This window comes from Malus domestica, chromosome 06 (assembly GCF_042453785.1).
Source record: "Malus domestica chromosome 06, GDT2T_hap1".
NCBI classification, from domain to species: Eukaryota; Viridiplantae; Streptophyta; class Magnoliopsida; order Rosales; family Rosaceae; genus Malus; species Malus domestica.
Genome location: NC_091666.1, coordinates 19327224 through 19345192, shown reverse-complemented (window position 1 = coordinate 19345192; position 17969 = coordinate 19327224). Strand labels below are relative to the sequence as shown.

Genomic DNA, 17969 nt, shown 5'->3' with positions numbered 1-17969 from the left:
CAACTTTTAAGTGGTATAATTAGCATTTAAAATATCTGCATTAGTGAAAATATCAAAATGCAAATTTGTGAAAATATTGATAAATATATCAAAGATCGATATCGATATGGGTTGTTTCGATAAAAATAATGAAAATTTAAAATAAAACTTTAAAAATTGAAACATTAATTTGAACGAAATATAATCGACACATGCTATAAATTGTTTAGTTTAGGAGGGTTATTAAGTCAAGTGGTCCTTTAGAATGAAAAAAAGAAGACACAAGTGAGTCAATGAAAATGATAGGCAAGTCTCGTACGTCTGGGTACTGTTGGGGAATGGGAAAAGCATGGACCCCAAAGCTAAAGGAAAAATGGGTAAATGCATATGCATGTGATTGGTTTTGGGCCAAGCGGTCGGTCACATCAAGCCCACGGAATCTTGGACTCGAGTCAAGCAATCCTGTTTAGTTTTAGGCTCTTAGTAAGGTAATGATAGAGAGACGAAAATGATATGTCACAAAATAAGAATGTTAATCAATGTTTAAGTACAAATTTAATTATTAATAACTACATTATTTGAATTGTAAATTTAATTTCCTTAGCATTATATTTTAGCTAAAATGGTATTTGAAATTGAAAATCGATAACATTGATCTCTAAATTTGTTCACCATTATTCATTTTGGTCAGTACATCACAATTAAATAAAGACAAAATGTGAAATTTACTTTTCATTTTTACTAATTATTTTGGCGAATTATTTATTGAATTGCGGATATTTTTGTTATTTTAATCCTTATTTAATAAAAATAATTGACAGTAGCGGATTACTTTTATTGATTTCAAACTCAGGTAGCAAAGTACAAAATTATGACAATCTCAAAGGCTATTTGGGCTTAAATACCTTTATATATTAGTCAAAGGATTTTGTAACTGGTATGGTAACTCTCATCGGGGTAAACAAATAAACACCCAACCCATGTTCAATATTATAGTCTGATAATATTCTTCTTCACTTGTAAGTGAGAGATCTTAGGTTCAAATTTCGTGGATAACAAATTCAATATCAAATCAGGTTGCCTATTGTATGACTTAGCCGAACTCCATCTCCTTGGTGTAAAATACATCATTATATTGTTGTACTAAAAAAACATAACACCCAACCCACGCATAAGCAAACACAAGAAAATAAACCGAATAGGATTCTCTTCTCTCCTCTTTCCATCCGCTTCCATCCCCTCCTCTCACATTCTCTATTTTGTCTTTATCTTTTATAAAAAGTTAATATAAGATGTTGACGTGACTTAACCGTAACCGTTCAAATAAGAGGAAAGGGAAGGGGAATGAAAAAAAGAGGGAAGAAAATCTTACTCCGAAATAAACACCCACGAAACTCAACAGAATAATGGTGACAGAGAAAACAAGTACAAGGCATCTCTATCTCCTTTACTTGTCTGCTCGGTTAGTGCAATTCTATCTTTGGAGCATCAGCAGCAGATACAGACTTCAAGTCAAAATTACCTACCCTAACCCCCCGGGGGTTCAAGACCGCTTTAACTAACATATGCATGTGTATACGGTTGTACAAAAACTACCAAGGCTGCATTTCCTACATAATTCATCCACCTAAATTTTCCACATCCATAAACTATCAAGACCGCAGCATCTCTACTCGGCTTTCTTTGCAGAATCAGAATTTTCTTCCTTTTTGGACTTGCTAAGTGATCTTTGCGCTTCCAACACCGGCATATATGCTTCAGTTGTTTTTCTTAGAGTGTCCTTGGTTGCCTTGTCAGGCTCACGTGGGCTCGCCAGCTTCTTTTCAACATCTTCAAACTTGGCAGTGGCCAAAGGAGCCGTCCCCACATTCTTGTTAGAACTGGGTGCATCAATTGTGAGCATTGAAACCGCATCCCGGGCAGCATACCATGAATGACCACAGGCAATACACTCCAGCTTAAAAAAAAAAAAAAAAAAAAAAAATGAATAAAAAAGTAAATTCAAGTTGCAACAAGCAACTAGGGATATAGCTCTGTCACAATCTAAATTACCCTTGAAAAAGCAATGTTCATGCATTCTTCCTTTTAACGAAAAGGCAAATGAAGTTAACAAAGCAAATGGCCATATCACCTATCAGTGAAATAAACAAGCAAATGTTGGAAAGAGGACTCAATGAGAACCAGAAAACTTTGTTAGATAGAGATAACGCAAAAACTTCTTTCATCCATCATCACCACCTATTTTAGTCAGACTACAGCTAAAATATCAAAAGTTTAGGGACTTAAACGTATGCAATTCAAACTTTGAAACAAAACAACTGATGTAGCGATCACAATGTGTAATACGCTGATCATAAGCTTTGATACATGTATGAAATCCAATGCTATAACTTTTAATTTAAAGGGAAAATTGGTTTGAGTTGCCAACTCAATAGTCATAGTTGATGCTTGCTTTATAGACAGTAGGTAGGACTTTCAGATTACTTAGGTTAACTCCCACTCCGCAATTGGTGTGATACCAGAAACATCTTTTCTTTTGGTATTTTTGTCGGAGCTGGACTATTTGACACCATAATTAGACCTCAAACATTACCCATTATTTTGTGTAGCTCCTAACAGTGGATTATCCCAGTTTATAAAGCAAAATGTAGTGGCAAAAGCAATTGCCACTTGCCTATAGACTATGGTTGGATGCATATCATATATTAATCTCTATATGCACTAACCTGATAGCGAGCACTGTGTCCTGCTTGAATAATGTCCCTAACTCCCACTTTGAACTCTGAGCATCTTGAGCAACGAGCGTCAGTCATCTGTTTCATGGGCAAGAAGTCAACAATGTGCACAAAACGTATGTACTGCAGAGCAAGAAGTCAACAATGGGTACAAATAAAATCACCTGCATACGCTCCCAATCATCAGGCTCCTTCTTTGCTCTCTCCTCAGCTGTTAAACCCTCCTGAAGTTCATTAAAACGTCACGTTTAATGACAAATCAAAACCTTGATAGCAAGAGCAACAATAGTATTATCACTTTTGTATAAAGTTGGCTATTGCAATTTGCAACAACATCTTGTCTGCTTATTATACACGGATACTCAAAAGGTATCATCTCAGGAGGACATACTCAACCCAGGGCAGAGGGAAGCACAGAAGCATTTTATTTTATTCTCAACTGACACCTTCATACTATGAGAGAAAAGGTGCAAGTAATCCGAGTCCCAGACTCCCAGCCAAGGCATAAATACCTAGAGAATTTGCTGAAGCAATCTTGACTCTACATCTTTCACCAAAAGCTAATATATTCCTTCTCTTCATCTAGTCCAACAATGGCAATAAAACCCCACATATGAACATCCACGAAATTACTCTTTAGTAAATCTTATGAACATCATTAAAAATATGCAAAAGAAAAGAGCAAATCAACTCAAACATGCCTTAATTCAACAGAAATGAAATAGTTTACATGAATTTCTGTGCTATTCCATAATAGGATACATTTTCATTAAATTTATCTCAGTCCTGAACCAGTAGAACTTTGTTTCATGTGACCAAACCGTCTCAGGCAATTTTCCATTATCAATGAAAAAAATTGGAGCACTCACGACCAAAATAGACCTCTTTAGATGTTACTGAAAAATTGTTAAATATGCATTCAAGATTTTGTTGCCAAAAAGGAATTGAAGTTTATTGATTTTTATAAACAAACAAATCAACATGCAGAACCTAAAACCTAAGAGTACCAACAATTTATCTATGGCTATCTGCTTTGAAGACTAGTTGGACCTAAAGCTAAAAGCATAAAGAGATTCTCTATGAATAACCCACTTCAACCCAAAGACCCAAATATCAAACACGTTTATCGTCTTTCACTTTCCTTGATAAATGCTCCACCAACCAAATGAACAGCCTTACCAAACTTTTTTCCTAGAAAAACCTTACATGAACATAAAAAAAAAAAAAGAAAGGAACAACAAACAAAGATATAAGTGACGTGTCTACAACCACTGTTGGCATAAATACCTTCCATCCCTCCAAAATTAGCTAACAGTAAGTTAGACTACAAGGAAGAATTAGTCAGCATAGATGTTACAAATATGTCCAGTGTGACCAAAAACAGCTAAAGAAAACTGGATCCGATCAAAATCGAATCAGAATTAATCTTCCTTGAGAATCACCATAAAAATCAACCACCTGCAAATCAAGCCATGATGAAGACCATACCTTTAACTCCTCAGGTGACATGTTCACTATTGTTAAAGGTTCCAACTCTCGATTTAGCAGACGACGGGCTAGGAATGAATTTTTCTGCAAAGAGAAGAAATATAAGAATAAAAAGAGAGAAAAAAAGACATTTGAATAGAAAACAAAGACGTTTGAAGACTAAAAAAAGTTTGGACCTCAAACAAACCAAAAATACAATGTTCATTTATGAATGGAAAAATGCATCATTCTTAAAACACAGTTGGAAGGTCTTTTCAAGAGTATGTTATCTGCACACATATGCATGACCATGAGCATATGAGCACACCGAGCCTTCTGACCTGGAGATTGAATCCCAGTTGCCGCAACTTCTGGTTATACTTTTGGAAATCTGAGGAGAGAGACTCATGCGAGGCCTTCTCTAGAGAAGTAACTGCACGAACAGCATCCTCTGGCCAGAGAAAAGACGTGTTGCCACTCTGAAAAGACAATAAAGTTAACGTGTGAGTTATAACATCTCCCAGAGACTCCACTCCCGATTTCCAGTGCACCCTATTTGTCAGAAAACCAAAGGATAAATATAGAGCAGCCAAACTGAGGGGGGAAATGCATTCACTACATACCTTGAGATTATCCTGAGATCCATTTCCAACTTCTGTGGACTTACGGTCACTTTCTTGATCAATATCATCAGAGCCAGATTTTCTCTTTTCAATACCGTTTGTAGTGTCAGCAGAGTTCCATACGTGGTGCCGGATATTTTGTAGAAGTTTCTCCAACCATCTGTCACGTAGTGTGTCTCCAGTTAGTGCCATGGACTTTGCTAAAATGGAATGATATTCTGAGTTGCTTGTTGGGCAGCTTCCAGGCGTTTCAGCTTTTTGATTGTGACCAGGCCTAGCAGTTGCTTCTTCCACCCTAGAAACATCAAGGGGTGATATATTCTTTTTAATCAGACCCCTTTTAGTCTTCAACTGATCATCCTGATAAGCATTGTTATCTGCAATCTCTATATCAGGAAGTTCTCCCAATAGTTTAATAGTTTTCTGAACTAGCAAGTCAATCTCATGTTGCTTATCCTCTTCGTAGTCTCTATCTGTCAGCTTCCAGAGTTTTTTCCCTTGGGTGTCATACACCTTTTGCACAATGAAGCCAGGATGCTGTTTACGACTTGGAAGCTGTTTGTTTAACGGAACAAAATGCACCAAACATTTATGCATTACAGATTCTGCAGGAACCTCATCACGATGGAAACTATAGAACAGCTCCCTTGTATCAGTTGACTGCCAGTTTCCACCAGCTTTTTTCTCTGCCTCTTCAGGACGATAAAACCACTGTCCCAATACCATCATGCTCCCACCTCCGGTCCTACTTATATCCTAATTAATCCCCAGTTCCAACAGTCAGAAAATTAAAATTAAGTCATTGTGAATGTGAAGGACATGAAAGAGAATAAGTGCATACAAATAAAAAAAACAGAAAGCAAATCTGTTGTCCATAACTTCAAATAACTAGAAGCCCACCAAAAAGCGTAATAGAACACAGACCAACATGCCAAGAAACTTGAGGAAAAATATTCAAGCAAATGATGTATAATTAAATAGTCAAAGGTGAGGACAAAGTGAATCACAGGGTGAGAAGTGAATAACAATACATGAAGCAATCAGCATGCTTATCCCCATGTGGTTCACCTGTATTTGAGACCGTCACCATGTATATATGACCCCTATATCTTTGTTACATCTATAAATGTTCTTTTGCCAGAAAATGCACATCTGCTAGTAGTATAGTTGTTTCCTCGTGATCTTAAATCAACATATACTAGAAGAAAAGCGGGTGACCCAATCATAGAAATCTTCATCATATAAAATCCCCTACAGTTAATTGTTTTCAACCAAAAAGATATCACCATACTAAAAAATAACCATGTTTCACAATCTGAACAATTTGTCATAACCTGAATTTCACTTCTGATCTACTATATATTTAGAAACTAGGACCTCAAGTAATGAAATGCAAATAAATTGAACAATGTGAAAGGCAAAATGTTTAAAAGAACCAAAAATAATATACATGTACAAAAGTGATAATATGATTTCATAAAGCATGTACCTTGATAATTGCCACATAAGGCTTTTGTTTTGTATCCTCAGGAGTTAGAAGAACCGGATCCTCCTACAGAGTGATTAAATGATCAGCACAAAACATTAATGAAATAAACAAGTGATACCTCATTTAAAAATCAAGAGATATTCAGAACCTAGGGAATCTGAATCAAATAAATGAGCTTTTCAAAATCTAAACCATTTGAAAATTATATATATATATATATATAGACACACAAAAAACGTATCACACAATATCAAGATGGAAAAAAAAGAGGACAGTACACAAAACCAACAGGTGTACAGAAGTTCAAGTGGCAACAACATTTGTCAAACATCCTGAGCATAAAAATATATAGAAATATCACATTTAACATGAAACACTGACAATTTTCTGTATGTAAGGAAAGCATACATTATACCAACAGCAAGAAACAGAAGAAAAAGATAAGCAATGAAAAATCTTTACAAAGACATGTAATTTGAATTTTACAGTATCTTCTTGTCAAAGGACAAGAAGAGTATGGCTGCTGGAGACTCAAAACACAGAAGGTCTATGGAAAACACTCAAATCTGAAGCTTTCATGTACCTAGAGCTGACACTCATCCCATGTTTTCGTAGCATATCAGCTGAGGACCTATTTGCTTCAAACTCATAAGAAGACTATTTGCTTCAACATAAAATTTTCTGGTTCGGAATTGAACATGCAAAATTACTTCTCCTCTACAAACCGCATGTAGAGTTCATCCAGGAGGGGAAACATAAAAAATATCCAAAAATAGGGGAAAAAAAAGCTATGTTTAACTAATAGACAAAAATTTCAGAACATTCAATTGCCCCCCTAATCACAGGAAGACGACAACGAGTTTGTCTGCATACAAAACTCAATCATTCCCTTTTGGAAATTTGGACAATATGTTTTCATCCAATCGTTAACTGTCTTAGACAAAAATGCAACTCGAATTCTAAGATTCCCAGTGGAAGTTTAGTTGCTTAAATTGCCCTACAAAGGGGCAGAGATGTTCCAAATTAAATGATACCACAATGCCAGCTTAAACAACAACATTTTCCAAACAATAAATAGTAAATATTCTTACTTTGCAGCAATGAATCAAAACAAAAACAAAATTCAACCAAAGAACCACCCAATTCGCCAAACCCTACAAACCCAACACCAAAAGTTTCAAGATATAAAAAAAAGTACCCAGAATTCACAATTTCTTAAATTCTTAAATTTAAACCAATTAATCAAACAATGCGAGAAAAATCAGAACCCTAAAACCCAAGCACCAAACACAAAATCCCAAAACCCAGCCCGAAAACGCGAACTGACCAGGTCAAATCGGGTCCCGTCGTACTCAAACGCCTTGTAGTGCTGCCTCCGGCCCCTTCCCTTCCCGGAAAGCTTAACGACCTCGCCAATCGGCTTCGCGTCCTCCACCACGTGTGGCTCCTCCTCCTCGTCTTCGCTACCCGACGCCGTTTCGGCCTCTTTCTCCTTCCCTCTCCTCTTCTTCTTACTCTTCTGCTTCTCCTCCTCCCCCGACTCCTCGTCGTCCCCTTCTCGAAGCTTCACCTGCTTCCTCTTCCGCGACGATGTATCCCCCGCCGACTGCTGGTGGCTCCGGGGTACGACGTCGTCGTCTTCGTCGTCGCTCGTCGTGACCTGCGCAAACCGCCGGTTCCTCATGATTTTTCCAGGCGAAACGCAGCGTTTTGGTAATCTTATTGTCAAGGGCCCTTCTCTCTCTCTATCTGCTGTGTCTCAGACTAGGAAGCTCTGAGGACGATGACGTGGGTCGTCGCGGTATTTAAACCGACGCCGTTTGGGATCCCAAAATGGGCGTTGTACTTTTCCGGAATTTCGGATTTGCCACTGTTAGAGGCTGCGTTTATTTTGGAGAATAACGGGCTCAGCCGGCTATTAGTAGTAGTTTTTATCTTCACTTATAATCTTAAGTTTGATTATTGTCAAATGTGAATTTGAATTACATTATTGTTAGTCTATTGTGAGGCTTAGTTTACCCCCTCCACCTTAATGGAGATAATATTATTTGTTCAAAGAAAAAAAAATTTGTGGCTCGTGGGGTTTCATGTGTTTGTAATCGAGTACAGGATATGAGGATGCTCCCTACCTAACCACCGATTTCATCCTTATTTAATGTTGTTTCATATTGTTTAATGTTGTTTCATGTTACTTAATTTAATATAATGTTGTATAATGACCCAGGACGTTATATGAAAAAAAATAGAATTTAAAATAAAATGAAACAAATTTTGTGAAATAGAAGTTATAGGAAAAAAATGGAATTTAAAAAAAAATACGAAACAAATTTTGTAAATATAATGAACGTATTCCTATTGGTTAGAATCGACAGGATTTCCATTTTTTCTAGCCAGCCCCAGGTTGGCTGGCTGGCTACATGCAGCCAGCCCTCCAGCCCTTTCCGATTCCATGGGGCCCTCTCAGATTCCACAGCCCTCTGGCCTTCTGGATCCTTCGGTTGGAGATGTCATGAGGATAATAGTTCATATATCTATTATGCTTCAACGTAGAGTATTGGTGCCCCACCGAACGCCGTTTTTGCAAGTGTAGTTAATCCGTATACATGTGTCATTTTACCAATGAGGTGGTATTGACTAGAAAGGGAAATGCCAAACAAATACAAAGATTACTAGCATAATTTAGCACTAATACTATTTTTAATCAATTAGTCATTGTTATCTATACTATTACTAAGAGACAAAGCTGCACGACACTTAATATTATAATCTATTAGTATTCATTTTAACTTGTAAACGAGAGGTTTTAGATTTGAATTTAAAAAATAACGAGTTATCAACTAAAAATGACAAAGCTGGCTTTTAGCCAAGACAGATAATGCCTATGTGTTTGGACTACTCGTTGGTTAAAAATTTAAATCTTTTGTAAGTAGCATATAAAAAGTAAAAACACGATCCAAAAACAAACTTGAAGATGCAGGGGTGAAGCTTTAGAGGTAAACTTGGATGTGTTTCTTTCCTCTTCTCTTCAATGTGTTCTCCTCTCTTACTTGGATGATTGTTTTATAGGCAAAGTGCCTTTCAACCTAAGAAACGTACCAGGAAACTTTCTCTTCACTTAAACCTAAGAAACATACTAGGAAACTTTCTCTTCGCTTATTTTGGAGAATAACGTACCAGGAATTTTGGATTTGCCACTGTTAGCGGCTACGTTTATTTTGGAGAATAATGGGCTCAGCCGGCTATTAGTAGTAGTATTTCTCTTCACCTATAATCTTAAGTTTGATTATTGTCAAATGTGAATTTGAATCACATTATTGTTAGCCTATTGTGAGACTTAGCTTACCCCATTCACCTTAATAGAGATAACATTGTTTGTTCAAAGAAAAACAAATTCGTGGCCCGTGGGGTTTCGTGTGTTTGTAACCGAGTACAGTATGTGAGGATGCTCCCTACCTAACCGCCGATTTCATCCTTATTGTCTTAAATGCAAGCCCATGAGGCCATCTCCAATCGAGGGCTGGCCAGAGGGCTTGTTTTAGCCCTCTGGCCCTCCAAAATATTAATATTTTAATGAATAGTACATGGTTATATTTGCCTCCGTCTCCAACCGAGGGCCAAAGGGCTAAAGAGCTTGTTTTAGCCCTATCATAAAAAACCGTATCCAACCGAGGGCCAAACATAATTTATTATTTAAAAACTACAACTTAAATGTTGTTTAAGTTTCATGTTGTTAAATGTTTTTTTTTATGTTGTATAATTTTTATATTGGTTAATGTTATTTAATGTTGTTTCATATTGTTTAATGTTGTTTCATATTGTTTAATGTTGTTTCATGTTACTTAATTTAATTTAATGTTGTATAATGGCCTAGGAAGTTATAGGAAAAAAATAGAATTAAAAAAAAATATGAAACAAATATCGTGAAATAGAAGTTATAGGTGAAAAATAGAATTTAAAATAAAATGTAACAAATTTTGTGAAATAGAAGTTATAGGAAAAAAATGGAATTTAAAAAAAAAATATGAAACAAATTTTGTAAAATAATGAACGTATTCCTATCGGTTAGAACCGACAGGATTTCCATTTTTTCTGGCCAGCCCCAGGCAGCCAGCCTTCCAGCCCCTTCTGATTCCGTGGGGTCCTCTCAGATTCCATAGCCCTTTGGCCTAGCCCTCGGTTGGAGAAGGTTTTCGGGATATTTTCGGCCCTCTGGCCATCTGGACCCTTCGGTTGGAGATGGTCTAAGGATAATAGTTCCTATATCTGTTGTGCTTCAACGTAGAGTATTGGTGCCCCACCAAACGCCGTTTTTGCAAGTTTAGTTAATCTGTATAAATGCGTCGTTTTACCAGTGAGGTGGTATTGACTAGAAAGGGAAATGCCAAACAAATACAAAGATTACTAGCATAATTTAGCACTAATATGATTTTTAATCAATTAGTCATTGTTATCTATACTATTACTAAGAGACAAAGCTGCACGACACTTAATATTATAATCTATTAGTATTCATCTTAACTTGTAAACAAGAGATTTTAGATTCGAATCTAAAAAATAACGAGTTTGCAACTAAAAATGACAAAGCTGGATTTTAGCCAAGACAAATAATGCCTATGTGTTGGACTACTCGTTGGTTAAAAATTTAAATCTTTTGTAAGTAGTATATAAAAAGTAAAAACACGATTCAAAAACAAACTTGAAGATGCAGGGGTGAAGCTTTAGAGGTAAACTTGGATGTGTTTCTTTCCTCTTCTCGTCCGTGTGCTCTCCTCTCTTACTTGGATGATTGTTTTGTAGGCAAAGTGCCTTTCAACCTAATAAACGTACTAGGAAACTTTCTTTGACAATTTTTCATACTTGGTAGATCACATTTTACAATGAACATTTACACCATACAACATTATTTAGTATACAAATCAATTCTCATTTGCCTACAATGTAGCAGTATTCTAATCATCTATAACTAAGAGGTTGAATGGTGAGTAGTGTACAGTGGCGGATCTATTAAGGGACCAGGGTGGTCTCGGGACCACCCGAAGCTCGGAAAAATGGTTGTGAGGATCTTCAAGGACCACCCAAGTCTGGGCAGTGATGGAAGAAGAACAGCAGCCATGGCTGCTCTGGTCGTGTGCATTTCAGAATGGGGAAGAAGAAAGCCAATTTTTTTTTAAAATGACTTGGCCAAAACGACGTCGTTTTGAGCCAAGTCATTAAAAAAAATTTAAAACCTCACTGCCCACTCACGTGAGAACCCTCAGACTCAGCTCCTTCACACAGCAATCACAAGAAGTTCAGAACTTCACTTTACCAAATCGTTCAACTCTCTTCGTTCTCGTTACCAAATCCTTCACACAACAAGGTCCGCTCTCGTTCCTTACGGCGTCGGCATCGATCAACTCTCTTCTGCACTGCACTCTAGTTTCTGAATCTGATATTGTAATTTTGATTACACTGCACTCTAGTTTCTGAATCTGAATCTGCACTGCACAGCAATTCAGAACTTCACTCTCTTCTTGCTCTCGTTCCTTCAGGTTTGTACATGTCTCAGTACTCATGAAGATGTTGTCAAATTTCATTTGCTTCATTGTTATGTTAGTTTTCTTTTTTATACGACTAAGTGGAATAAAACCTGTGCACGAGTCTTAGCTCAAGTGGCTTAGGAAGACGAGATGGAAATGTTGGATTCCCCTCGTAACCGAAAATTCACTGCAGGAGAGAGATACTCTCTAGCCTGCAGAATGTGTTATTATTATAATCTGTTTGAAAACCTTAATTCACATATAATGCATTGTATCATATTAAGCTAGCCTTCCAATTTGTCTTACACTGCATCATTAACTCTGTCCATTAAATCCACTATCTGAATCTACCGTGTCTGATAGTAACCAAGATAATTTCACTCAGTCCATGATTTATTGCTGTCCGTTATACGAAATAGTTTCACATAACTCAAACTTCATTCAAAACCTTTCTGCATCCCCTCCCAAAAAAGAAGAAATAAGCCTAGAATAACTTTTTCCAAGCAACTCATAAGTCAATCAACTGAAATTGAACCATGATTTGGTTCTAGAACAACTGAAACTGAAATTGAACCATGAAATTGAATCATGAAATTGAACCATGATTTGGAGAAAAAAAAATTGAAAAAGAAGCTTGCAGTTAGGTGGAGAAACAGATGATGCCTGTATGGTTGTGTTAGTTGGAACATATTGATATGTTCAATGGATTATGATTGGAAGGGTCGTGACTTGTGGATGTGAAGTTGGGGGTCTAGTAATTTGATATTAAATTATTTGCATTTCATAGTTTTCATCCAATATCCATTTCACAAAAGCAACCAAAATTATTTAATGCAAATTATTTAATCACATTCTTAAAGTTTCAAATTGAAAGAGTTTATAGGATGATTTTGTTTAATTTCTGCAGATTAAAAACGGAGATGTGCGAAATTTGGCAAACACTGAGTTTCTTCTAGTGAAGAAGGATTGGTCTTCTGAAATTCAGGTATGTGATTGATCACAAGGAGTGTTCTTTATACATATTTCTATTTGATTTGTAGCTATTTTAAAATTTCCGTTTGATCCAAAGGCCATTGTCAGGAGGTCAAATTTGAAATGCAAGGTTTATTAGGAACTAAAACTTAACTGTGTCAATTATTCTTTTATTTTCTTCAATAATGTAATGAGGTTGTATCGTATTTATTTTACTATTTAAGTGGTCTAATTGGACTGTTAAAGATGGTAATTGGTTGATTTGATAATATGGTTTGATCAAGAGAGGACTAGGGATTGGTTTCCTTTAACATCCAACTGCCCCGATAGTGTAAATTATTTTGAACTTGATAGCATACTTATGTTTTGTTATCACTGCCTTATTGGGATCATAATAAAGGAATAAGGGCAGGGTTCATGTACAAGCATAGTGTTCATTAGGCAGAAATTGTCTAGAAAATGGTGTGTAATGTGTTGGCTATATGTATTGTGAATTGGAGTGTCCAACTAGTTTGTGATGCTAAAAGGGTGTGTAAAAATTTGTGCTTTCTTTCGATATTGTTTCCATGCTTGTTTTATGAACTTGAGGTGGTAGTGGAATTGCAGGGACTATTTTGTAGAGTATAGTGAGTTGATCAAGCTGCAACCTTTGGAAGGCGTAAACTATATATTCTACAATATGTGCGTTTCTCACAAGTGCAAGGTATGTTTTCGTTCACCTCTCTAGCATTGCCTTTGTGTCTGCATTTTTGCTATATGCATCTCTAGCATTGCCATAGTGTTCATATAATTTAGTATGAGATCCCGTCGTGGACAAATTTAGTATTTCTAGCTTGTTTAGCACAAAGATTATGAATGAAATTTGTAGTTTGCCATTTATTTGTTCAATGATATTTTCGTCTTGTTTTTTTTTTTTTTTTTTGAACTTTTATATTAGGACCACCCTAAGTTAAAATCCTGGATCCGCCACTAGTGTATGTTTTTTTCCTCCTATATTTGTGAATATCGACAAAAATTTTGGGTAAATTACACAAAATTACCTTAACTATGGGTCGAATCACAATTTCATACCTCATATTTTGAATAATGTAATGTCATACCTCAACTTATAAATTCGTTGTAATGTCAAACCTCTGTTAAATTTTATGTCAATTTGGTTTTTAAATGATGACGTGGCAGGAATGAGGCTCATTCGTGTAAGTGGAATAAAATAATAATTAATTAAAAAAAAAACACTCTTCTTCGTTTTCCCCCAGAACCCGTTCGTCTTCCCCTCATCTTCGATCGCCCTTAGTACGCATCCAAGTTATCCAACCAGATACTCCCCGACAGATGCGTCATTGTCAGAGGAGGAAGAAAATCCTTCTACGAGTTGTACCCCAAGAAAAATGACGAATCGTACGAAAAATGTTCTACTTCCAGTTCTTGGCGGCAGTGGAGAAGCCAGGATTTGTCGGGAGGTGGGGCAAACTTTCGAAGGGTAAATGGTCCCAAGAAAATGTAGACAATCAAATCCTTTTAAATAGTAGACAATATGAATGTCATTCTTAATTTATCAATACAAACAAATTACAATTGTTGACGGTGATATTTTATGTCATGAAAACATCACATAATAGACTTATTATCAATACAAACAAAGACACATCTCTTAATATAAACAACCATGCCATCACGCGATCATTGATGTACCATTTCATCATTCCTTTGATGAATGATGGAGTGTACGGATTCTCCAACATTCATGAGTGAGGGGATTATTTAATATATCCCAACTTAATGAGTGACTTTTATTAAGAAGCCACTATTTTCCTGTTATTTTTGTAGTCACAACCTCTTCAAATAAGAAGTTGCAACTCCCACAAGCTTAAATTCACAACTTCTTTGAGATGGTTGTTTTACAAATGAAAGGAATGAGCTCCATGAGACCACTACAGGTTAGTGGCGATATCCATTAGGAACGTTGTGTTATTATTTTAGACAAATTCTTGCTCAAATAAAGATTACATTATAATTAATAGTTCATATATGATTAACAATCTAATAGTACAACATGTCGAATCATATTACAAGAGGAAACATTTTTTTTTTCACGTGCATTTACATTCCCCACACTTTTTAATGTAGATAATATTGTATGTATTTCAATAAAAATGCATATTATCTATACAAATACAAACTCTTTTAGTTAGGGGTTGTTTTATACACACACTACAGTTTTATGACAACACTCCACATTAAAAAACTTTCTCAAAAATTCCTACTTTGTCCCTCGTTCTTCTGAAGCCACCCCACATCCCCACCCCAAAAAACAAAAAGCATGCCTGGCAGCCCTAATTCGACAACCAAATATATATGATTACCTCCATCAACATCGGCTGGAAACTCCCATTTCATTGGTTACAATCCAACACTTCGACTCACCAACCCGGATGCTCCTTTATACATTTATCACCTTCGTCGTTGAAGTCGTCGTCCTGCACATGCCACCCCATCGTGGCCCCTCTTTGTCTCTCACTATCAAAGAAACATAAAAAATAAAAAAATAAAAAGCCAGACATTTCCTCTAGAGTATCAGATGCAAATGCAATAGAGAGTGAGAGAGAGAGAAATTACGATTGGTTGGGCCTTTTTGCCTCTTTGCAGGAGGTGTAGCCGTTGGCAAGGAATAGTTAGGTGGCCGAGGTTTTCAATATCTACTAGCTTGAGTTAAATAGGGGTAAAGGGCGAAATTTTAGTGAAAAAATTAAGGTGTGGGGTGTCTTCATAAGATTGTGGGGGTGTTAATAGAATTACCCATAAAAGGCTCCTTGCAAATATTTTGATTAGTGGTAATAAAATTTGATAAGTATAGGCCATATATGGCATCTAATTAACCTGTTAATCGGATTTAAAAACTTAGCTAGTTATCGAAACTATAACAAATAGATCACCAAAAACTTAGCAAGAAAAATATACCATATTTGGATTTTGGAATGCCAGAACCTGCCATCTCATCTCATGGCAGATCGCCACCTCATCACAAAGTGCGTCGATGGGTGTGTATAGGGGTCCCCTGCTACTTTGTTCTTCGTTTTAACCAAACGAATTGTTTCACTTAAATTATGTTTTCCATCCCAGGTCCAAACGACATTGTTTTGGCTTGGGTTTCTGAAGAAAAAAGGGAATTCCTTGCCTATCGCAGCGCCTTAACAACGCCACAACAGAGCAGCAGCAGTAAGTAGAGGGGCAGAATCTCGTTTTTAGGCTTGATTTTAGTCTCTCCTAGGCTTTATTTCTGGGGAGGGGAGGGGCGGCCGCCCCTCCATGTCCCTCTGTAGCTTTGCCTATGTTTGGTGGAGACCAACGACCATGGCCAGGAGAACAATCTTCACCCATTCTTGCACCTTTTGCCTGACGACAACCTCTTCATCTTCGCAAACAACCACTCATTACAATAACAACTAGATCGTTAAGAACTCCCGAGTATGCTTGTCACCGTCAAGCAGAACTACCTAGTACGGGGTCCTCTGTCCTCCTCCCACTCAAACTGAACGGGCTCCCAAATCATTCACCAACAATTTTTTTCCTTCCAAAAATTGCTAATAAATTGGGAAATTTGAAGATTTCAGCCCCAGTTATGAAGGGGTTCTGGGGAGAAAGGAGGGGAGGACGAACATGTTATGGGAAAAAGGAAGAAGGAGAGATTTTTTTTTGTTTTTTAATTAATTTAAATTGTTAAATAAAAAATTATTAATTTATTCCACTTGGCAAAAGAGCGATCCCGTTCTTACCATGTCATCATTTAACAACCAAATTGACAGAAAATTTAACGGAGGTCTGACATTGCAACGAATTCATAAGTTGATGTATGACATTGCAATGTTTAAAACCTGAGATATGAGATTGTGATTCGACCCATAATTGAGATAATTTTGTGTAATTTACCCAAAAAATTACTTATTGCACTAAAACATGCCTACATATTATATACTCATTTTTTTTTCCAACAACGTTTTTCTCATCTTTTAATAATCATCTCGCTAGAGAGAATTAACCATAGAAAACATATTGAACAAGAAAATTGAGTTTTTACTATAAACTAATTAACAGTGTGAGGAGTGACTCAAAACTTCTTATAAACTCTTGCACGATTGTCAATAATGATTTGTCTTTCATTGTGTTTCGAGTTCAAACTATTTTCCTTTAATGTGAATTAATGTAAAAAAACTCTTACAATAAATAAAATCCTTCAAAGTTTGGTCCTTGTCCAATATAAGATTTTATCTTTCACACCTCACAATTGCATGGAGGTTTCTGTCTTAATATTGCAGTGCCTACCTGCCCTAGTGTTTCTTTTAATAGGTAGGGTGAGAGGTGGTGTTAGACAAGTAGGAAAATAATTAGAATTAAATTATGATTGTATTCCTAACTAGTAGGAATAGTTCTTGCTATGCAAGGAATGTAATTGTATATATACTTATTCACGTATCAATGAAACATACTTATCAGCCCATATATCTTTTTCTACATTGTATACAGAGCAGGTTTCAAACCCTAGCTTTTTTTTTGGGTAAATTACATTTTATCCCCTCAGGTTTCAGTGCAATTACAACCTCATTAAACATCTTTAAAACATTTCAATCTCATACATTTAGTATTATTTTATTTCAATTTCATACAACTGTTAAAAAAATCTGTTAAGTTAACCGTTAAGTGATGACGTGGCAAATATGGGGTTCTCATTTGTGCTAACGTGGCTAAACACTTAATAAAAAATTTAACATATTAAAAAAATTAATTAAAGGAAAGTTAAAAAAAAAAAAAACCAAAAATCCCCTTCATCTTCCCCACCCAAGCCCACCCCCTTCTCTCATCCCCCATCACCCGCCTCTTCTCTCATCCCCTATCAAACACCAACTCCCCCTAACCTCCGCCCCCATCTGGTTTTCAAGCGGTTCGACCTTTTCCTTCGACCACCTTTATCCACCCACCAAGCTCATGTTCGATTGCAGCAACATCGAGCCTCCTCAAATCGTGACTTCCAGCATCGTCGCTGCTGCCTGATATCATACCTGCCTTATGCAATTCCTTCGTGATAGGTAAGGGGTGGCTGCAGCGTGTTACTTGGGGTGGGAAAAATTTGGGGCTAAGGGTTGGTGATGGTAGAAGGAAGATGAAGAAGGGGACTTATGATTAGATAAGG

General features: G+C 36.5%; 1 protein-coding gene and 1 long non-coding RNA gene across 4 annotated transcripts; one reads left to right on the top strand and one right to left on the bottom strand.

Moving 5' to 3' along the window:
* Positions 1-1324: 1324 nt before the first annotated feature.
* Positions 1325-8186, bottom strand: LOC114825637 (ASI1-immunoprecipitated protein 3). Of its 2 annotated transcripts, XR_011582013.1 has the most exons (9): positions 7621-8186; positions 6294-6356; positions 4805-5560; positions 4523-4660; positions 4203-4286; positions 3227-3296; positions 2879-2938; positions 2706-2792; positions 1325-1936 (listed from the first exon to the last, which is right to left on the bottom strand). XR_011582013.1 is itself a non-coding variant. In XM_029104649.2 (8 exons), exons 1-8 carry the CDS (start codon positions 7975-7977, stop codon positions 1649-1651), a joined length of 1833 nt encoding a protein of 610 aa, XP_028960482.1. In that variant the 5' UTR covers positions 7978-8186; the 3' UTR covers positions 1325-1648. The 2 variants fall into 2 exon arrangements, 1 of the variants encoding a protein (XP_028960482.1); XM_029104649.2 differs by lacking the exon at positions 3227-3296.
* Positions 8187-11288: 3102 nt separating this feature from the next.
* Positions 11289-13758, top strand: LOC103418378 (uncharacterized). 2 transcript variants are annotated; one of them, XR_526733.3, is made up of 4 exons: positions 11289-11824; positions 12720-12797; positions 13391-13487; positions 13722-13758. It is a non-coding gene; the product is annotated as an uncharacterized lncRNA (long non-coding RNA). The 2 variants fall into 2 exon arrangements; XR_003774489.2 differs by lacking the exon at positions 13722-13758 and having other exon boundaries at positions 13391-13659.
* The last annotated feature ends 4211 nt before the right edge of the window (positions 13759-17969 follow it).

Bases quoted from the DNA above. Each gene is read 5' to 3' on its own strand.
- LOC114825637 (XM_029104649.2), bottom strand. From the start codon at position 7,977: ATGAGGAACCGGCGGTTTGCGCAGGTCACGACGAGCGACGACGAAGAC. The intron at 5,561-6,293 runs GTACATGCTTTA...GGGATTAATTAG, and splicing joins CTTATGTGGCAATTATCAAG to GATATAAGTAGGACCGGAGG. The intron at 4,661-4,804 runs GTATGTAGTGAA...TTGTCTTTTCAG, and splicing joins GATCTCAGGATAATCTCAAG to AGTGGCAACACGTCTTTTCT.